Below are 19,579 nucleotides of genomic sequence, written 5' to 3'. Positions count from 1 at the left end.
TTTCACTTATCACATCATTTACATTAGTGTTTTTATGATAGTTTGTTGGTTTATCGCCTCTAATCATAATATTAAAAACTCACTTAAGGCATAATAAACTCTATATTAAATCGATTATAAATAATAAATGGGTCGGCATAAGATCTGAGGGAGGTTCTAGAGCCGCAGTTTGCCGACCACTGCGCTAGGTGATATTGGAAAATGCTCATGTGTATGTAAGATACATATTTTTTGTCCTTTATTCCCTTTAATTCCAACCATAATATTTCCCCCTGAGCCAAATGAACAAACACTATAACAGGAATAGAACCGTGATTTTTTGTTATAATTAGTGTGAATGACTGCTCATCCTGGGTAGCTACTCATTACGTCATAAATACAGGGTAGGGCAAAGACAGGCTTACAGTTGTTCATGTGGGAAATAATACAATCCTATATAACGAAGATGTAATATGCAAATGGTCATTACAACATGAAGCGTAACGACCGACCACGTAACAACCGGATCACGGATCAGCAGGAGGGTGGGGCAGCAAGCTACAAGTGGGCAGCGGAGAGCTACAGGAGGGGGCAGGGCAGCAAGCTATGGGGGGTGGGTAGAGGGAGCTACAGGAGAGTGGGGCAGTGGGCGGAGAGCTAGTGGAGGACGGTGGCAAGCTACTGGCGCACGAATTTGTGCGCAGGGCTACTAGTAATTAGTAAATAATAGTACAAGAATAAACTGTTTTGTGTACTCACAACTGTAAACCTACTTTTGCCCAACCCTATATTCTTAAAAAGCTTTAGAGATTCACAAAGTCTTATAAAATTGGGGCAATGGTTTTAAAAAGGGAGAATTAAGAGAACAAGGAGAGTACATTTTTTAACTATCAATAAAATCTCAAGACAAATAATTATTGTCAAAAAGAGTATTTATTTCACTGCCTAAATTATTTTCACTTGGCAATTCCTTTCACAGTATAACAGACTAGTTTCTAAACTGTGATAGAGAAATCACTGCTTTCTCTTTCCCCTAAACTTTTAGCTTCTTTGCTTTTCCAGAATTCCTATATCTTAAGTTTACTACAGAGAACTTTTTTCCAGTTCCTTAAAATGTCTTAGTTGCTTAGTCTTCCCCTAATGATCTTATGAGAAATTTTTAACAATAACTAAAATCTTCTCAACCAGAAAGAAGTATCTAAATTTAGAAACAAAAAGTAGCAGAAAGAGTACTGTTGTTCCAAGTAAACACAATGCATTATTTATGTAATTAAAAATTTTAAGTCTGATCTGAAACAGCTGCTCGCTGCCCTCGGCTTAGACAACAATGAAGTTCAGCCTGCCACAGCCAGGGCCAGCGTCGCCTGCCAGCAGGGCTGCCTGCCATTGTTCCAAAGAGTGAGTGGAATACAAGCACTTGGGGTTCAAGCAAACACCAGTGAAACATCGGTTCCAATTGTTCTCAACGATGTCGGTAATCTGCAAATAAAATAGAAAGGCTACCAATGAAGGCATATGTATCTTAGGAATTAAAAATTTTTTTCCTTCATATTCCATATATGGTAAAATAGTGCCCTTAGGTCCCAATTCATCTGTTCTCTTTACTTTGTGCCCAAGGCAAGGAAATACAGGAAAACATTAGGTACACTGATTAATAAGACAGCTGCGGCTCACGAGTTATGGTCTAGTAAGATACACATCATCACATCGCGGTGTGGGGCTCATGAGAGGTATGTACACAATGGCAGACACAATAGCTGAACTGGGGATGGGGAGAACACACTGCATAAAGGCGTAGCACCTGAGCTTGCTCCTGAAGGCCAAACAGAGCATTCTAGACACAAAGTATAGCATGTGCGGTACAAAGGTACAGAAGTGTGAGGTATGTTTATTATGGCCGGATGTGGCTGGAGAAGATTGGGGCACAGAGGATAGAGAATGAGGCTGATAAGATGACCAATTAAAAGTGAAGGATGAGGGATAACAGTCACAGATGATTAAGTTTTCTAAACTGAGCAACTATTTGAGTAGTTAAGCCAAAAATGAGTAAGAGGAATATGAGGGGAGGTACCTTTCTGTGTGTGTGTGTGTGTGTGTGTGTGTGTGTTGGGGCGGGGGGGGGGGTTGTTTACAAACTTTTTAGATGTGAAATGTTGAATTTTTGGTTCCCTGGTGATGTGCAAGTTGAGATATCTGGTAAGCAGTCAGAACACAGTTTAAGAATGCAATTGGCAATACACCAGGGTAAAGGGGGACCAACCAAAGAACCTTGAGGAAACAAGATTAAAGGCGGGCACAAAGAAGAGAAAAAATCAGTGAGAGAGACGGAGGAAGCCAAAAGTGGGCCAGGTCATCACCTCCAGAATACTGGTCTCCAAAGGCATAAGGACAAAGATTATTTCCAAAAGCAAAGAGGAGTACATGCCAAATGCACCGTGAGGTCAACAAAGTCCTCACTCTCCTGATCACTGGTCTTTAAAAATGTCAGGCACACTCCCGATTGGGCATTTACTCTTCTCTCTGTTTAGAATGTTCTTCCCCCAGATACCAATGTTTCTCACTCCTCCTCACCTCCTTCAGACCTTTACTTATCTCCTCATTGGAAGTTTCTCCAGCCACCCTGTTTAAAATAAACCCCTCTGCTCTGAAATTGCCCATCTATGTTCTCTGCCTTATTTTTCTTATTTGTTCTTGCCAGTATCAAATACACACACATATTATTTAATACCTGTGTCTTCCTCTAGTATATAAAAGCCACAAGGGCAAGGAATTTTGTCTTTCAGTCATCAGTATCTCTAATACCTTGAAATGTACCTGACAGTAAGAGCCAAAAATGCTCAAATATTTGTTGGATTAATAAATGAAGGAAAGAAGAGTAAAGAGAAGCCCTGGAATGCAGGAGAAATAGTCCTAACAGCTCAGGAATTTGTGAGCACAGCCCCAAACTCATGGTGGTAAACAGTAAGTAGCCAGGAAACAGGAACAGCCCACAAATGGAAGGAACACTTTTGAGAGATTTTTTTAACCAGAAAAAATGAAAGACATAATATGATAGTTTAAGATCCAAGACACAAAAAAATGGCTTTTTGTTTCTGTTTTGTGGATCAGTTCTATACCTGTTGAAGGAAGTGACTACTGTGTAAGAAAGAAGGATGACAGGTTCCAGAAAGAAAAGCAGAGGTAATGAGATAGACCACTATAGCCTCTAACACTTTTTTCAGTATTATATATATTTTAATTAAATTTATTGGGGTGTCATTGGTTAGTAAAATTATAGGTTTCAAGTGTACAGTTTTGTGATCCGTAGCCTAAATATTACATTGTGCATCTAATACTTATAATAAACGGAAAGTATTAGCCTTAAAGAAGAATAGGGACATTTCCTCTTCCAAGTAAAGTGGTAATAAAGTGGCTAAAGCCAGCAATTCGTAAGCAGAAAAGACAAAGACGATGAGAAAGGTCTGACAGGAAGGGTGACAAGCTAGAGCAGGGATGCAGAGGTGGAGCTGGGGCCTAGAGAAGACTTGGAAGAGTGTTTCTGGAAAAGGCTACCACAGGCTGAAAGTAGGTATACCAAGCAGCAGTTAAGGTCAATGTAAACTCTGAAGTATTCACTCATATAATGGACAGCAAGATACTATTCTAGGTGCTTAGACGCAGCAGTAAGAAAATACACCAAAGGCCTGCTTTCACCGAGCCTACATTCTAGTGATGTAAGAACTGATTTGTGGGTCCAACTGGCATCTGTTTGTCACCTCTTCAACTAGCCTCTAGCAGGTGGCAGGTGCTATCCCAACATGGTGACTGGCACAGGGAACAATGACAAGAAGGTCAAGGGATTAAGAGTGTCATCAAAGGAAGAGTATGTTGCATGGAAAACAGGGAAGGGCCAGGAACTCTTCCTTTACTGTTTCAAGTACCTGGCCTGGTCATCCCTGAAGCTCTGCCTTCATTGTTCACAGTAAGGATGATCCTTCAGAACACCCTAACCCCAGTTCCTTAGTGCCCTCAACTCTAATGACCTCCACTTCACTGTGCCTGTGCTTGCCCCTTTGGCCAACCCTGGGCTGTCCGTGCCCATAACCACCCCCACCTCTGACCCTCATGTGCAGGCATTCCTATGTCCACAGCCTCTCATCTTCCCAGCTCTCCTACCCACTGTCCAGGTGTACCCACCAGTCCTCTTGCCTCTTCACAGCGTCTGTCCTTTCTTACTCTATCTCTTTCAGTTCCTACAAATGTTCTTACCTTTTCTATCCAAACATCTAATTTGAGGCCAATAACCTCAAAGCCTCTTTTATTTGTCCCTTGGTCATCCCCACCCAGAAAAATTCCAGTTTGATCTTTTCCATATGAGTGAATGAGCCTTGCTTGAGAAACCCACAGGAATATGCACAGCTATGCAGATTTAGACTGCCAACAATTCACAATTTACAGCCCCTGCTGGAAACCAGTCTGCAATCTTCCCCCATTCTCCACAGCAGCTATTTTTAACCTTTCCCACATCCCTTAAGCTACCTCCTTCACTATCCCACCCGCTTGCTTAGCAGAGGGTCCTACCTTCTGTTTCATGGAGACACTCCCTCTAGCTCTGACTCCACCTCCCCCCTACCTGCACCACAGCTGCAGCACCTGTAAATCCTTCACTCACCCTCACAATGAAGGGGGGAAGGACTCCTCACCAGGGCACCACTTCATAATCCTTCCTGTCTCCTCAGGAACCTCAGCTCAGCACCTGCCCCTCTGTAAACCCACCTCGCAGCCTTCCCTCTCTTCACCGCCAACCTACTTAAACAGGAGTTAGCAGCTTCGCCATCTCCTTCCCTTTCCTCCCAATCACTCTTCCAGCCCCGGCATTCTGGCTTCCTCCTCAACGTGCCGTGACCATTATCTGTCTCAGAGACAATGCCCCACTCAATAATTCAATGAAGTTATTTTTCTGTCCTGGTTTTACAGGATGTGTTTACAGAATGTGAGACGGATTCTCTTCCTGAAAACTAGCCTTCCTTTGGCTTCTACGTCATCACTCTGAGGTTTCCCTTCTTCCTTTTGGAATACTCTATCTCCTTCAAGTTTGCATTCTTCCAGCCATCCCTTATATATCGTGCTTCACTGATACCTTCATTATCTCCTCATGAAATCTCATTTCCCAGATTTGATTAATCAGATGATTCCCAGACCTGTATTCTCAGCTCAGACTGTGTATCTAGCTATCAACCAGACTTCTATATCCACCTGCATGCTTCACTGGAACCTCAAACTCAGTCTATCCCAATGGGCCTTGACCATGATATGTCTCCATTCTTCCATTTTCTGTAAACTACAACATTCCCATTTGTTAAATAAGTCAGACAGAACATCAGGACACTGTCCCCTGTCCCCCAGAAGACTGCCAGCAGCAACTTAACTTGTTTCCAATCCCACAGTCTAACCTCCAGACAAAGGCCAGAGCAATCTTTTAGAATTCAAATTTGACCATCCTTAAAGGCCTCCAAGAGCCATCAGGATAAAATCCAAACTCCCTAGCACAGCATTCAAGGTCTTGGTGGATCTAGCGCCTGTGTTCTTCTCCGATTTCGTCTCCTGTCACTCACTATGCCTGCAATGTCTAATGCCAGCATATGCACTCTCATTCATTCCCCGCCTCCCCTGCCCCACCTTCTCTCCTTCCCTCCCTCTCTGACCATAGCGTTTTTTTGCACATGTTATTCCTTCTGCTGACACCACTTATCTCTCACCCTCGTTGACTGGGAAATTCCTACTACAACTCAAGTTTTTCAGGATGGAAAATGCCTATATATGATCTTCCAATGGACGCCCCAAAGATCTTTTGTTTTCCCTGCCACCACCACAAGGTGAAGGCAACAATTTCACATGCTTTCATCATAAATAGGAATATTACCTACAATTATTAACAGATACTAAAATCTGGTATTCATATATAAAAACCAGCTGCTTACTAGAGAATTCTAGTTTGTTTTCTAAGATATCTGGCTATAACACATTACTTGGCAAATTTGTTAATAACTGAAATTCCACCATCAAGAGTTGAAATTTCCTCAATTTTGAGGAAAGTTTTTATTAACAGTTTATTATTACTGATATCTTGAGTTACCTATAGTTTACATAGTGCTAAATTTCTGAATAAAAATCACTCTTTATTTACCTTTATCATAATGAATTTGGTTTGTGGTTGATTGTCTGATTAACTCAGTATAGACTACTGACATATTTGCCTCAACAATATTTTTCAGTAAATGTATTTTACCACTAATGTTAATGAGCTAGTTATCCCCCCTCCCCCGTTGTTAAGTAATTTTGCTTGAAAGGTAACATTATATTTTTATCACATAATTTTTTTTCAGTAAAAAATTAGAACAGGTAAGCAGGTTGGCCATCACCTATTTTGTCCTAAGCTGGTTATCATTTAACATCACGAGTAAGTTTCCTGCAACTTTCACGTCATGACACCAGTGTTGTGATCAGTGCTGAGATGTCACAAGTAATTTGTTACAAAATTGATTAAAGAGGTAAAATCTCACTTTTTTAAACGCTGTAGAATGGAATCAAGGTTATATATCTGTGGTGTTACTTTCAATTTTTCATATCCATGTAATTTCTGATAAGATGATATAGTTATATATCGTGTGCTAAATAAGCGCCCTTAACCCCAGGTGACCCAGGGCAGTCATCTATCATATGTGTCAGGGGAAAATAATAGGTAAAAACTGCTGACCTAAGTAAGAAAAGTCTGAGCTACATGTAGCAATGGGTATGGAAAGAAGGGCTGCTGATGGGCCTTGGCACAAGAGGAGGGGAAAAAATTGTAGAATCATTCCCAGATGTGAAGATTGGGTAACTCGTGGCACACTTTAGCAGGATAGGGAATTCAGAAAGAAAAGGAAATTAAGATGAAATACACGGAACTCAATTTTTTTAGTATGTCCAATCTCATACCCAGTAACATTCCCAGGAAAGGCCAGTCCACAAATTGGTTCTATCACCCTAAAGCTCAGGAGTGGAGGGACAGATATGAGCTTTGTCATAGGCTAAGGCAGCGGTTCTCAACCTGTGGGTCGCGACCTCTTTGGGGGTCGAACGACCCTTTCACAGGGGTCGCCTAAGACCATCGGAAAACACATATATAATTACATATTGTTTTTGTGATTAATCACTATGCTTTAATTATGTTCAATTTGTAACAATGAAAATACATCCTGCATATCAGATATTTACATTACGACTCATAACAGTAGCAAAATTACAGTTATGAAGTAGCAACGAAAATAATTTTATGGTTGGGGGTCACTACAACATGAGGAACTGTATTAAAGGGCTGCATTAGGAAGGTTGAGAACCACTGGGCTCAGGTGTAGGTAGCAACCAAATCCCCCAGGGCAGGTATAGAAGGTGAGAAGAGGAAGGAACAAAATGAAAGAACAGGGGGAAAGCCATTCCTTCCTGTCATGGTATAAAGACGCTGGGCCAGAATAAGAGATGTTTTTAATTCTATGAGAGCTTTTTGGAGTCCCCTTTAATGTTCTCCATGTCTGGCACTCATGGAGGTAAATTCATTCCCAGAAATCTAGAGTATGTGCATGACTCATCTAGTTTCCACGTTGATAAGGGACTCCATCACACCACAAAGTAGGACCTCTCTAGGCCTATGATAGGCTGGCGCTGCTGCAAATCAAAACCAGTTACCTTACAATATATCCAACACCCCCAAATTCTGAGATATCAAGGTCCCAGACCGGCACCAGCCATACTGACAGGATGAAGCCCTGGCTGTCCCTCTCGACATCTGAACTGCACAGTGACACAGTGCAGTCTCCACCTCAGGCATCCTGACAGCACTCCGACTTCACAAAGCAACAGGGGTGGGGACTTTTGACTGCTAGCTAAAGTTCAATGTGTATACCTTCTCGCATGCCTTCTTTTCAAATATTATAGAGAATCAATGTTTCTAATAGCTGATTTCTATACTATTCATCCAGAAAAAATCAGTACCACTCTCAAGCAAAGAGTTATTGCAAAGTTTCAGCTAGACTTTCTATGGCAAAAAGACAGCTGTTCCTGAGTTCCTACTTATCAGGCATAGTGCACTGCTATACACGTTACCTCAATTAATTCAACAACATTCCGATGAAATAAGGACTGAGCACCTTCTACTACAAATCAGCAAACCAAAGTTCAGAGAGGTTGAGTATATTTTTCAATGTTACAAAGCTGCCACCACTTGAAGATCTGGGATTTTAGTCCAGATATGTCAGATTTCAAAGACTGTGTTCTTCCCATCATTGTACATATAATTTTAAAACTGTTCCAAAAAGGTGCTATGGTTGGCAGAGGCAGAGAATAGTGGCTGACTGTGGGGCTCCAGGCAATTCATTCCTATCAGAAACAGGGCAGCTCTGCTTGAATCTGTTTATACACAAAATTCCAAGAATTTATAGTTGCAAAAATTTTTTAAATGTTTTTATTGATTGTTGAGAGAGAGAGGAAAGGAGAGGGAGGGAGGGAGGGAGGGGCAGAGGGAGAGGGAGAGGGAGGGAGGGAGGAAGGGGGAGAGAGGAAGGGAGAGGGAGGGAGGGAGGCGGGGAGAGGGAGAGAGAGAGAGAGAGAAACATCGATTGGCTGCCTCCTGCACACCCCCTAACTTGGGATCGAGCATGCAGCTCAGGCATGTGCCCTGCCTGGGAATAGAACCAGTGACCTCTTGGTGCATGGGACAATGCTCGACAAACTGAGCCACACTGGCCAGAGCTATAATTGAAAAAAAATTTTTAAAGTGTTTGTGTGCTTGAAAAAAGAAACAGAAAATCTCTGTATTAAATTGATATCATATTGCTGCTATTATATCTGTATCACTGAGAAAAATAATAGCAAGCACTTATTAAGGTCATAATTAATTTTTAAAATTAGTTCAGTAACAAATTTTCCCCTAACCAAGAGAACATTTAATACATTTAATTTGACTACCGTTTCACCTCTGGCTGAGAAAGAATTGAAAAAGACCAATAAGGAAAGAAGAGTTATACAAATCAAAATATGAACAGATGCATATATTTGATATGTTTATCTTACTAAACAGTACTGTATTCTCAATATAGGCATTAATTTAAAGAACAATTAATGACTATTTTTCCTCAGTGAGATGATCTTGAACTACAATTCTTCTATTTTTATTATGTATTAATTTAATTTAATTATTAAATATATTTTTATTGATTTCAGAGAGGAAGGCAGAGGAAGAGAGAGAGCAACATCTATGATGAGAGAGAATCATCCATTGGCTGCCTCCTGCACACCCACTACCGGGGATCGTGCCCACAACCCAGGCGTGTGCCCTGACCGGGATTTGACCGCAACCTCCCGGTTCATAGGTTGATGCTTAACCACTGAACCATATCAGCCAGGCATATCTTTATATATCAATAAACAGTGGCAACAATAAAAAAAATGTGTAGTTCTTTGCAGTAAATGACTTACTTATGGGAAGATTAAACGTAAGCGTTATGAACGATAAATAACTATCAGTAATGTGCACTAGATTGATACCCCTTTATGATCCATCCATAGAAACATCACAGGCATATATCAGCCACTGTTTTTCATAAGGCGCCAGAACCTTCATCAAAGCTGTATGATTAGTTATGGGCAACAATTCTAAAGTGGGATGAGAGTTAAATTTCATATAAAGCAGATGCCAATCTATTGAGAATAAACCTAATCATTATCAATTTATTTAGGCCTGGATTGGAGAATCTATAACCTATGGTCCAGATTTCATTCATTTTATTTAGCTCATGACTCATTTCTGAAAACAGACTTACTGCCACAGCTCTTTTAATTTTTCAATAGGATTTCTTTTTGACAAGTTTAGTTTATGAATCTATCTTATAAATTATGTTCAGAAATGGGCACATGATGGTATAGAACTGCATCTGAATTCTCTTGCCTCCCCCACAGTGCGAGTTTTGTCAAGTGACAATCTGAGATTCACTTTCTTCTACTATAAAAAGAGATAAAAATTCTGATTAACACTGTAGATAAACCACACATATTGATTTTGTTTCTTATACAAAACACTCTAAAATGACAGTAAAGGGACTGCTTTCTCAAGCTATAAGTACAAAGAAAGGAAGAGAGCAGATATTGGCAGATAAGAAATTTAAGAAAAGGTTTAGAAGACAAAGGCAGATGGAGTCACAGTAACTGACCAATGAAAGCTTCCACCATTGTGTCTGCAACAGGGACTTTGGTCATACGCCAAACAGTCCACCCACAGACAACTGAAAAAGCTCATATCGAAGAACACTGAGCACCACTGAAGGCAGCGTGAGGGGCGGGGTTAAAAGTAAAGAGTGTGGATGAAACCCTCCAAATGAAGTACTTGAGCCCAGGGTTCTTCTCCATCTCAAGCAGTTTAACAATCCTCTGTATCTTCCACCACTGCTACCTCCCAACCAAATCTACACTAATAATCTACACTAATAGTCTACACTAATAAAGGAGAAAGATGCAAATTGACTGTATCTTCACGATGCCCACCAGCCAATCAGGAGTGAGTATGCCAGTTAACCCAACAAAGATGGCGGGTTAATTTGAATATGTGGGCGCCAAGTGGCCAGGGGTGGGGCAGGATACTTGCATCATCACCATAGCAATGATGCAGGTGTTCCGCACCACCCCAACCACTCCCAGCCTCTGGGCAGCGTGGCAAGGCGGAAAGGCAGCTCTGGACCAGAACGAAGGCAGAAAGGCGGCTCCAGCCGGAGCCAAGGCGGTGCCGGCAGCCAGGGGAAGGAAGGCCCATTCTTGCACGAATCTTCGTGCATTGGGCCTCTAGTGTGTGTGTGTGTGTGTGTGTGTGTGTGTATATATATATATATATATATATAGAGAGAGAGAGAGAGAGAGAGAGAGAGAGAGAGAGAGGAAGAGAGAAAGAGAGGGAGAACACCTCTGAAGATACTGAGACTTTGGGTCAGACAGGATTTGAGGTATCAAAAGCCATCTGTATGGAAATGGCTGAAATGCTGACAATCAATTCTAGAGCTCAAGAGGGATGTTGGGTAGAGATCTAAGAGCCAAAAGATGAAGCAATAACATTGAAAATATTACTTTAGCCCTAACCGGTTTGGCTCAGTAAATAGAGCGTTGGCCTGCGGACTCAGGGGTCTCAGGTTCGATTCCGGTCAAGGGCATGTACCTTGGTTGCGGGCACATACCCAGTGGGGAGTGTGCAGGAGGCAGCTGATTGATGTTTCTCTCTCATCGATGTTTCTAACTCTCTATTCCTCTCCCTTCCTCTCTGTAAAGAATCAATAAAATATATATATATTTTTTTTAAAAAGAAAATATTACTTTAGAAGACTGACATTGAGGAGGGCTGAGGGTTTTAGGGAAACATCTACATGAATGGAAATTTAGCCAGAAGAGAATCAGTGAAGGAAACTGAAGGAAATGGACAGAGGCAGGAATTGAAACCAGAAAGTACAATATCATGGAAGCAAAGTTAAAAAAGAAAATTTCTGGAAAGGAGGCAAGACTTGGAAAATCAAGTGTCCCAACTGATGAAATAAAATAAGAACTTAAGAAAAGGTCACTGAGAGACCCGCCAGCTGGTGTGGCTTGGTGGTTAAGCACCGACCTATGAACCAGGAGGTCACAGTTTGATTCCAAGTCAGAGCACATGCTTGGGTTTGGGGCTTGATCCCCAGTAGGGGGCATGCAGGAGGCAGCCAATTAATGATTCTCTCTCATCATTGATGTTTCTATCTCTTTTCCCTTCTCCCTTCTTCTCTGAAATCAATAAAAAATAATTTTTTTTAAAGAAAAAGGCATTGAATGTGGTTAACAAGAAGCCACCAGATCCGTGGAATGACCTTCACTCATTTAACAACTACTTGAGTATCTATAACACATGTGCCAGGACAGTACTAGGTTTCCCATGCCTGAGAGGACTAGGGGAAAGGCAGGAGTCAGAAAGCATTAAGAAGGCAGTAAAGCCGGGTCAGTGTGGCTCAGTGGTTGAACATCGAACTACGAACCAGGAGGTCATGGTACGATTCTCGCTCAGGGCACATGTCTGGGTTTCAGGCTCGATTCCCAGTAGGGGGCATGCAGGAGGCAGCCAATCAACGATTCTCTCATCATTGATGTTTCTATGCCTCTCTCCCTCTCCTTTCCTCTCTCTGAAATCAATAAAAACATATTTTTTTTAAAAAGAAGGCAGTACAATCTCAGTCACTCATGTAGAAGTATTTTTACTGATAGATCACCTAGGGCAAGGGAAACAAAGAAAAAATTTAACAAGTGGGACTACATCAAACTAAAAAGCTTTTGCACAGCAAAAGAAACCATGAACAAAATGAAAAGGGAACCTACTGATAGGAAAACATATTTGCCAATGATACATCTGATAAGGGTTTAATTTTAAAAATATACAAAGAACTTATACACATCACAACCAGGAAGACAAACAATCCAATTAAAAAATGGGCAAAGGACCTGAATAGACACTTCTCCAAAGAGGACATACAGATGCCAATAGACACATGAAAATATGCTCAAGGTTACTAACCATCAGAGAGATGCAAATTAAAACTACAATGAGGTACCACTTCACACCTGCCATCAACAAATCAACAAATGTTAAGTGCTGGCCAGGATGTGGAGAAAAGGGAACCCTAGTATGTTGCTGGTGGTAGGAATGTAGATTGGTACAGTCACTGTGGAAAACAGTATAGAGATTCCTCAAAAAATTGAAAATGGATCTGCTGTTTGATTCAGCAACCCCACTTCTGGGCATATATCATAAGAAACCCAAAACACCAAATCAGAAAGACTATATGCACCCCTATGTGCATAGCAGCGCAATTTACAATAACTAAGATCTGGAAACAGCCCAAGTGCCCATGAGTAGATGAGTGGATAAAAAAGCTGAGGTACATTTACACAATGGAATACTATGCAGCTATAAAAAAAAGGACCTTTTACACTTTGATATAGCATGGATGGACCTGAAGACTATTATGCTAAGCGAAATAAGCCAGTCAGAGAAAGACAAGTATCATATGATCTCACGTATATGTAGAATCTAAAGAATAAAATAAGCCCTGACCAGTTTGGCTAAGTGGATAGAGCGTCGGCCTGCAGACTCAAGGGTTCCAGGTTCGATTCCAGTCAAGGGCATGTACCTTGGTTGTGGGCACATCCCCAGTAGGGGGTGTGCAGGAGGCACTTCATCGATGTTTCTAACTCTCTATCCCTCTCCCTTCCTCTCTGTAAAAAATCAATAAAATATATATTTTTAAAAAAGAATAAAATAAACTAATCAACAAAATAAGTCCAGAGGTATGGATGTATGGAACAGAACAAGAGATCTCAGTGAGGGAGGGGTTTGGTAGGAGAGGGCACAGGAAGAGATTAACCAAAGAACGTATGTGCATATATGCATAACCCATGGACACAGACAATAGCATGGGGAAGGCCTGGGGTAGGGCAAGGGTTGGGTGGAGTGGGGCAAAAAAAGAGAAAATGGGAGACATCTGTGATACTGGCAACAACAAAATAAAATAAAAAAACACCATAAAAGATTTAAAAAAGAGAAAGCATTAAGAATTAAACAGTGAGGGAGGGGGGAGAAGGCAGAGAGAAAAAAAGAATTAAACAGTGATTAAGACCGACTTTCATAAGAAATGTTTGGGTAACAGGTAGGAGTGAAGAAAAAAATAGACTGAAAAAAACCCAGACCCCTAAAATGAAAAAAGCAATAAAACAAACACAAAACAATTGTGTTTTATATATTTAGAGAGAAATAGAAGAAGCCAGTGAAGATGGAGGGATGGATGCAGTCAAGACAAGGCCCAAGGAATTATGTGAACAATACTACTGGTGGGGTCTTTAGGGAGTTTAGCCTTAGAAGGGAGAAAGGGATGACTATTCCTCTGATGTAGGTAGAAGGGAGCAGGGCTTTAAAACCTGTCCCTCTTTTAAATAACAGTAGACATGAAAGCAGCAAGAGTCTAAAGCTGCAATAGAAGATTGTAGAACCCACAGAGAAATAAAGGTAGAATGTGGACTACCTGTAAGTTTTCCCAGCTAGATATAACAACCTGATTAATATAAAAAATATTCATATTACAGTGGAATAGCAGATGCAAGTGTAACAAATAGCTCTAATGTTAGCAAAACAGCAAAATGTGTATAGTCATGCACTGAATAACGGCGTTGCAGTCAACAATGGACCGCATATACTACAGTGGTGCCATAAAATTATAATGGAGCTGAAAATTCCTATCACCTGGCATTGTAGCCCTCACTGTAGGGCAATGTATTACTCACGTTTGTGGTGATGCTGCTGTAAGCGTTGCCAGTTGTATAAAAGTACAGCATATACAATTATGTACAGTACATAATACTTGATGATAATAAATGACTATGCTACTGGTTTATGTATTTACTATACTTTTTATTGTTGTTTTAGAGTGCGTTCATTCTTCTTATTTAAAAAAAAAGTTGCTGTAAAAGTGTGTCATGGCACTGTCCTGGTATGACAGGTTGCGGATTCAATCTCCGGTCAGGGCACATACAAGAAACAACCAACAAATGCATAAATAAGTGGACAACAAATCAGTGTTTCTATCTCCTTCTCTCCCTTCCTCTCTCTCTAAAATCAGTATTAAAAAAAAAGAGTATGTCATATTATGCTGGCAGCAATCTCATGTGGTGTTTACATATCCTGATTACATCATCTTGAACTGAGCTTGATTTAATCTTATGTTTTGTATAGTAACATGCTGTACAGGTTTGTAGCCTAGGAGCAATAGGCTATGCCGTTTAGCCTAGGTGAGCAATAGGCTACCATCCAGGTTTGTGTAAGTGCACTCTGTGATGTTCGTACAATGACAAAATCGCCTAATGATGCATTTTTCAGAATGTATCTGCCATTAAGTGGCACACGACTGTATAGCATATAAGTGATATTTTAAGAAATAAAAATGTAATGATGTCCGAAGATGATGCATAGGCCAAATGCTCAGGCTACCCCTGTGAGAGTTCCATGGTGCCTGTTCTATTACAGGCTAGCTGGACTGCCCGGGTATAAGCAACCTTATAGGCCTCAAATCATAAAGAGAAACAGTCTCATGACTATGAGTCATATTTACTTGGGGGCCTAGAGCCCAAATTGAACTGTCCTGGGCACTCAAAACAAGAAGGGATAGAAAAGATTGTAATCATGGAGGCCTCACCACTATTTCCACCCACCATATATATTTACTGAATCCACAAAGATGTGGCTTTCTAGAAGAAATCTCTGCAGGTGGAAAGTAGCACTACTGGAAATTAACACCTGAAGGCCAAGTTTGGAGACTGGTTTTTCACAGTGAGATTAGAGCTGAAGTAGTACACTCTAGGTTACAGGCTGAGTAGAGAAACAAGTAGACACCAAGAGGGGAGAAGGGAACAAGAACAGGAAGGTTTGGTGAAGGTCAAGGGTGGGGGCAGAGGCCATGAGGGATTAAGAGATGGAATGACAAGAGTTGGCAGCCAAAGAAACTTCGAAGTTTGAGATCTCACAAGTAACACCTCCTGTGAAGCCATTCAAGGGCAAGGCTGCCTGTATAGCACTGGAAGTGAGCATTTTGAATTGGAAGTGAGAATTTTGAAAAAGGAGAGGAAGAAAGCTATAGAGTATGTGCAGTAATAAAGCAGCAGGTTGGCTAACAACTGACTGCAAAAGGGGAGGGGGGAGATGTTATAAAACCTGGGGGCAGGATTTTGTAGCCAAACTCACAAAGGAATGAAGAAAGATAAGGGAAGCAAGGTGATCCTGATTTATTCTTTCATTAAAGTTCTAAAACAAAACCCAGAGATTCATTTTTTTTCTTTCAAATAATATTGATATTGTTTACAATGATGGGGAAGGCAGGACTAAAGAACGAAAACAGCTTTATCTTGACCATATCTATTGCATTTGGACCTTACATAATGTTTAAAAGTGCCCACATCAGTAATGAAGAATTCAGATGACTTTCTGGTCCTTCCACTGACCAAGCTAAGCTACCCTAAAATCCCTGGAAAGCACACACTTTCTCCTTGACCGACTGTCACAAATCAGATATAAAGGAAGTAACTGGGATCAAACTCTACGAATGTTGGACGGCTACCAAAATGTGACCACATACCTGGCCTCACATCACCAAACAAAACCAACATCTAATTTATAGAAAATCCGCATGAGCGAAAAGAAATGTTACAAGGTTTAGTGATTTTCAAGTTTTTTTAACCACACTTGTCCATAACTATCTAGGGAGGTGTATAGCTTATACACTTCAGAAGCAAAGAAAGCCAGTTCATATGTGAGCTGACCAAATATATCATTACATACTAATGCCATGTGAGAACATGTTGTTAACTTCTACCCTCAAAAGCACCTTTAGTTGTCAGCAGCATTTGAGAAAACACAACATAAATGAAAGATCTTCCTAGAGAAAGAGGCTGTGATCCAATTTACAGATTAGAAAACTAAGGCACAAAGAAGTTAACCACCTCAGGTGAAGGCTACACAGCCAGTTAGTGGCCAAACTGGGATAAGAACCCCCGACTCTTTCAACTCCTTTGGTGCCCTTCTCCCCGCACCTTTACCCCACCCCCAGATGCAAATGTCTGGCAGAGCTGGGCTGGATTTCCACATAAAGTGCTCTTTTGGGAATATAAAATGAGATGACAGAATCTAAAAAATAAGAATGAGCAGAAATGAAGAAAAATATTTGCTTGATATAAAACATGTATTTAAAACTATACCTTTACTGCTTCTGATGAAAGAACATTTTCCTTTTTCTGACTTGTACTCATGGGCTCATTTTCAACACTGAAAAATAAAAACCACAGTTTCTTTTGAAATAAAAATAATTACTAAAATAAGACAGTTTCCGTGTTTAAAGCGAACACTGAAAGGTTCTTTATGTGCACTGCTCAAAAGATTCATATACAAATTGTTATATTAAGAATATGTTCATTTGAATCTCTACACTTGAAAAACACACTCAAAAATGCTCATTCAGAAAAGGTGAAGGAATTAAGATGTACAAATTGCCAGTTATAAAAACAGTCATGGGAATGTAAAGTACAGCACAGGGAATATAGTCAATACTATTGTAATAACTATGTGTGGTGTCAGAGGGCTACTAGACTTATTGGGGGATCACTTTGTAAGGTATATAAATGTCTAATCAATATGTTGTACACCTGAAAATAATGATATTGTATGTCAACTGTAATTGAAATAAAAAAATGCTCATCCAGGCTTCAGAAATTTTTGTGAGTCCATTGTGCATTATATTTTCTTAGGTTGATAATCAGCATCACAGGAATGAGCACCAATGTACAACTATCATAATCTTGGAAAGAACTAGCACTCTGCTTTTATTTATATTAAGGTTCTTCATAGCCTGATTTTTTTTGAATGCCTATGCCAAGTGTTATTTGAAATAAATTTCTACTCAGCAAGTTTTTATAAACATGTAGGGTCACCTAGTGAATCAGGGGACTACTCAAAATAGATGCAGGTTTATCTAGCCCCAGATGTGCCCCAGATGGCTCCCTAAGAATCTGATTTTCCAAAATAGTCAATTTTAATTGTCTTGCTTGGAATACTTTCACAGATGCCCTTTCAAATGGCATAATAAACTAATGTGGCTATTAGGCACATATGCATTTTAGATCTAAACATTTGTATCTCTAAGTTGATATGTTATCTTGTTTTCATACTTTCATAACTCTAGACAAATTAAGTAGCTCCACTATCGAGGGTATCTGGAAATTGATATGCTGGGAATTGTGCTTGGCCCAGAGGGTGTAAGAACAAGTAGGTCAGGGGCTTTGTAAAACTTGGTCTGATACACAAACTAATAATACAGTTTGGTACAAGTTATAACTGCTGAATGAACAAAATGCTATGGACCACAGAGGATTCAAGGAACAACTGTCTGCTCAGTAAAGTGCCCACAGAGGAGGTACAAAGGCAGGGGGTAATACAGAATATGGCATTTTCGGAAAACCATGTTTTGTTTGTTTGTTTTTAATATGAAACTGGAGCACAGGGACTCGTGACAGGCTAGAGATGAGATTGAGACCAGAGGTTAGTGGATGCCAGACTATGAAGAACCTGCCTGACCTGGAACAGAATGTGACCTTTGTCCTACTAGCAGTCAGGCAGGGACAAGCCTAAAGCAGGGGAGTGAGAGAACGTGGAGAATCACAGAATCCTGGGGCTTGGTGGAGAGGGGATGGAGAGGAGGAGGTGAGGAGGTGGCAACAGCTCAGATCAGATAAAGGCCACACAACCCAGATGGAATGGAAAAAGAGGACGCAATTTATGCTCCTTAGCTTTTCCATCCATAAAATCCAGTTCAATTATGCAGAGTCAGGAAACAAATGATAGTGATCAAAAAAACAAAGGAAAGTTAGTAAGATCATGAACACCTGGAAAATATAATGGATTAAACTGTCACTGGGTCTCAGACTCTATGCAGGAATAGATGGGCTAATAAGATACAGCTATGCTCTGAACCAGCCGTGGGCAAACTACTGGATCCGGCCCGTTTGAAATGAATAAAACTAAAAAAAAAAAAAGACCGTACCCTTTTATGTAATGATGTTTACTTTGAATTTATATTAGTTCACACAAACACTCCATCCATGCTTTTGTTCCGGCCCTCCGGTCCAGTTTAAGAACCCATTGTGGCCCTCGAGTCAAAAAGTTTGCCCACCCCTGCTCTGAACCCTTTTAAAAGTCAGTAAGAAGAGCAAGCATGTAAACAAGATAAAGATAAGAACTGTGTGTTTAACATAAGGAAATCCTACAGGAAAAAACAGAGACAAAAGTAGAAAATAAAATAATAATGTACAATACAGAATTGGGACCTATATTCATATGCATATTTATAAAGTAAAAATGTCTAAATAGTTATTTCTACAGTAAATGGATTCTTATATATATATATTTTTTCTATTTTACTAGCCTTATCTTTTGCCACGGTTGTTTATAATTCAGTTTTTTTTTAATTAAATGTCAATTGATACTGGTCTACTTAAGCTGAAATAAAAAAAGAGATTGGCAAAATACATGTAAAAAGAGCATATTTTAAAGATTTGGGGCATAATTTTAAAAAGAATATTGACCTTGATAATATAAGTGTATTGTTTAACTACAATCAATTTTACATGACATACCTAAAATCTACCTATACCTACAACAAGCATTTAATTTCAGTCTCCTAGTTCCTGCTTTCAGATTTCTGAAATTCTGCTTATCTAGAGTATTTTCAGGGCTTTCTAGAAACTTACTGCCTTGGTGAGATTGTAAGTGAAATGGTAAAAATTTCTTTCCAATACAAATGCTCTGCAGAAAAGGCAGCTTTGGGACCATAGGCTAAGGCAGAACACAGTATTTTCAAGTAGCTGTAATTACTTCCATGATGAGAACATACACCAAATAGCAGAAAACCACTGTTGTAGGTCAGCACATAAGTTACTCTGTACTGAGCCAACAGCTGAAGAATTTAAAGTCAAAATCACCCAAAGAAGT

The 19,579-nt window shown here is 40.1% G+C and overlaps 1 protein-coding gene across 3 annotated transcripts in view; it reads right to left on the bottom strand.

Moving 5' to 3' along the window:
• CRYBG3 (crystallin beta-gamma domain containing 3) overlaps positions 1-19,579 on the bottom strand; it is a 128,535-nt gene that overhangs the window by 91,379 nt on the left and 17,577 nt on the right. For all 3 annotated transcript variants that reach the window (XM_014464002.2, XM_006098357.3, XM_023762098.1), the window contains exon 2: positions 16,795-16,861. In XM_014464002.2, the coding sequence (XP_014319488.1) occupies positions 16,795-16,861 (67 nt within the window). The remainder of the gene's footprint in view (positions 1-16,794; positions 16,862-19,579) is intronic.

Source organism: Myotis lucifugus, unplaced genomic scaffold, assembly GCF_000147115.1.
Source record: "Myotis lucifugus unplaced genomic scaffold, Myoluc2.0 scaffold_231, whole genome shotgun sequence".
In the NCBI taxonomy this organism is placed as follows: domain Eukaryota; kingdom Metazoa; phylum Chordata; class Mammalia; order Chiroptera; family Vespertilionidae; genus Myotis; species Myotis lucifugus.
The sequence above is the reverse complement of the archived record's forward strand: the minus strand, read 5'-3'. Positions and strand labels throughout refer to the sequence as shown.